The 3,296-nt window shown below is 50.7% G+C and overlaps 1 protein-coding gene across 1 annotated transcript; it reads right to left on the bottom strand.

The window, feature by feature from the left end:
- Positions 1–261: 261 nt before the first annotated feature.
- Positions 262–1,059, bottom strand: LOC104621910 (chromosome unknown open reading frame, human C3orf70). The gene has a single exon (XM_010288536.1). It carries the CDS (start codon positions 1,045–1,047, stop codon positions 511–513), a length of 537 nt encoding a protein of 178 aa, XP_010286838.1. The 5' UTR covers positions 1,048–1,059; the 3' UTR covers positions 262–510.
- Positions 1,060–3,296: the final 2,237 nt, after the last annotated feature.

Here is a 3,296-nt window from a genome sequence, read left to right as displayed (position 1 = left end):
CTAGAGAAAAGGGTGGACGATGCGCAAGGACAGAGAGAGACGGACAGAGCCTCTTATCGCCGCACCTCGCGTAGCTGTTTGAGAAAGAATAAGGGCAACTTGGTTTTGCTGCTCGCAGATGTGCTGCACCAGCTCATCCTCTGTGCTTTGAAGGCCTGCCGCAAAACATCCTGATGGATGGAAACATCTCAACTGGCACATCCTTGTGTGATAAGTAGTATATGATGTAACCCAGACCAGGAAAAGGACCTATTTCAGCTATAGAAGTCTTAATATTTATCACTACCTTACGTGCAGGCGTGGGAGATCTGATCAGGCTGAGAATGTTAAAATTGCTCAGGCTCCTGCTAGTTCACCAATACGCAAGTCCTGCGACCACACGCCCAGGAGGAATCTGAAATATCAAGTGCACTGGAAAAAAGGGATTGTCAGAAAAACCAGAAAATATAAATACTACAAAAGCAACATTACTGAGTGGGAACTGGACTGATCTGATACCAACTTGTCGGATCACACAGTGGTTTCTATAGTCTCAATCACTTCCATTTCGCACTGCGAGGGTGACAAGAGCGGGCATTCATCTGGTTCCCAGCTGCTATCCGGGCTGTAATCTTCTTCCGAACTTAGCTCGGCCACCCCCTCCGTGTCCTCGTCACACGACTCCATGTAGTGAACCCCCACTGCATTGATCCCGGAGTCCTCAGAGCTGGAAGGGGACGAGCAGTGATCTGGTTTTGGTGTATTGCTCTCTTTTGTGATTAAGGCATTGCGAACGGGGACTTCCTCGGGCTTTATCTTGTGGGGCACAGGGGGAGGCTGCCTCTGCACGTAGCACATCTTCCCGTTGATGCATTTCACGCGATAATTGTCAATGAAGAGGTCTGCGATCGTGCAGAACTGCGGGGAGTCGGGGGGCAGAGGGGGCTGGAAGACGGGCGCAAACTTCAAAAAGTGTTCGGTGAGCGAAACTGAGATCTGGATGGTGTTTGTAGACTCCCGAGGGCGAACGGGTATTTCGGTGCTGGGAAGCTGCTCTACAGGGGTCATGGGCTGATAGACATATTTACCTGCAGGGGAAAACAGAAAAGCAGCATTTAAAGATCGTATCGTCAAATTAGAAACAAACTGATGACACGATGCTTCCCCTTGGCCATTAATGATAACCATCGGTTCCCTGCAGGCAGCAGCGCTGTTTTCAATGGTCTCAAGGTATTTAGTCCTCTCCTGGCACAGCGTCTCTGGTGCTTAATAATATAGGTAAGCACAACCTTCCTTACTCCAGTCCTGCTACACTCCCTGCCCCTAAGGCATCCGTTGGAAGTCACCAACTCTAGAAAATTAACCCCAGGGGTGCAACTCCGTAGCTAAGAAGTGGGACAGACACCCAGTCTGCCTGCACCCCTTTCTAGGGGAAAAAACCTGAAAAGATGCTCAAAGACTTTTTTTTTTCCCCACCGAATGCAGAGCAGTTCTACCTTCCATCTTTGCTACAATGATCTAATTGTATTATATAGTTATTATTTCCCATTACAATTACTCTCCCTGCATGCGCTTCCACTTTTTTTTTTCTGGGGAACTAAATTGTGTTTTTCTGTATTATAAACCAGAGGTTCATACATGACTGCAATTAGAATTTTAAGGCAGAAAATCAGGCAATTCCCAAGCCATACAAATGTTTTTGGCATCTTGATTATCTGCTTAAGTAGTAAGAAAAAAGGATTATGTTGGTTATATAGAGCTGAACCAAGTGTGAACTGAAAATCTTTACTAAAAGAAATAAAAGAGCAGAAAATCAGTACTTTGTTAGGGAAAAACTGAGAAACCTGAGGCTCTGCCTAAGACTGTGAAATGCTGCATTTTATTTGCATGAAGCCTCTGAAAGTTTCATGTCTCCCTAGGCGTTCATACGCTACGAAAGCACAAATTTCCAGAAAACTTGCAAGTAGCGGGGCTCTCCAAAGAGTTGGGATGCACGAGTTGCAAATACCGCTTTGCAAAGGGAGAAAAAGCATCAAAGCGCTGAAGGACCGTTCTGATGCTTGAAGCGCTCCAGGTAAGGAGCTTGCATGAAGCCTCTGAAAGTTTCATGTCTCCCTAGGCGTTCATACGCTACGAAAGCACAAATTTCCAGAAAACTTGCAAGTAGCGGGGCTCTCCAAAGAGTTGGGATGCACGAGTTGCAAATACCGCTTTGCAAAGGGAGAAAAAGCATCAAAGCGCTGAAGGACCGTTCTGATGCTTGAAGCGCTCCAGGTAAGGAGCGGAAAGCCGCCGGGGTCTCGCTGCAGGCAGGAGTGCGGCTGTGCTGCGGTGAGAGCTGCAGCTCGGCGGTAGGTGCAGCCCTCGAATTACCCATTCCTTTGGAAAATGGGAGCCTTTCCGCTGAGGGAGGCTGAGCGTGGCCCGGGCCAGTGGCCAGGCGAGAAGGGCTTTTCCCTGAGCGAGGAAGGGCTCGCTCCCTTGGCTTGCCTCTCCGCAGTAAGCAATCCCATCCTCAGCCTGGGAATCCTCCCCAGACGTGGAAGAGCTCTGACTGCAGCACGTTGAAAGCGCTGGCAACGGGACGGGCCGAGAGACCCCGACTCGGGGCTGCAGCAGCCCCCGGGGTGCTCACCACACGCGGGCCGCGCGTCACCACCCGGCTGCAGGGCGTCACCGGGGGGCCCTGGGGTGCTGGGGAAGGCTCTTCCCAGCCCTCGGAAGGGAAACATGAAAGTCGGCTGCGCTTCTCCGCTGGGCCTTCAAACCCCCACGCCGCAGGGCAGGGAGAACAGAGGAAGTGCCAGGCAGAGCGCGGGGCTGAGAGGAGAGCGCGGGGAGCACCGGAGAGGCACGCTGCGAGGCCAGCGAACGCAGAAAGCGGGCTCACGGGAACGAGCACTAGCCACACGGAAGAGAAAAGCCTGCTCTGTCGTGCCACGGGCGAGAACAGGTAACTGAGCCAGACCGAGAGCAGCGAGACGGCAGCAGCGACGGGGCTGGGGAAAAGAACGTTTTGTGAATAGAGCTGACCGGCTCCCCTTGAACACCTCATCAAGCACTTTCTTCCTACGATCTGTGGAATGATAATTGGTAACAGAGCCACGGGAAAAGCTCAGTGAAAAGAAAGTAAGATTTTTTTTTTTTTCCCCTCCTGTTTCATTATAGCAGAAAACACACAGACATCCTCTCCACTTGCCATCTTTTTAACATATCATGGTCTAGTTTCTAAAAGTGCTGTGACTCAGAGGAATTTAGCGCTAGCATCAAACAACTGAACACTTCAACCACCGGCAGAGCAGAGCTCACTCCTCCGG

Source organism: Phaethon lepturus, unplaced genomic scaffold (genome assembly GCF_000687285.1).
Source record: "Phaethon lepturus isolate BGI_N335 unplaced genomic scaffold, ASM68728v1 scaffold8126, whole genome shotgun sequence".
In the NCBI taxonomy this organism is placed as follows: domain Eukaryota; kingdom Metazoa; phylum Chordata; class Aves; order Phaethontiformes; family Phaethontidae; genus Phaethon; species Phaethon lepturus.
This window is presented reverse-complemented; position numbering and strand designations above follow the sequence as displayed.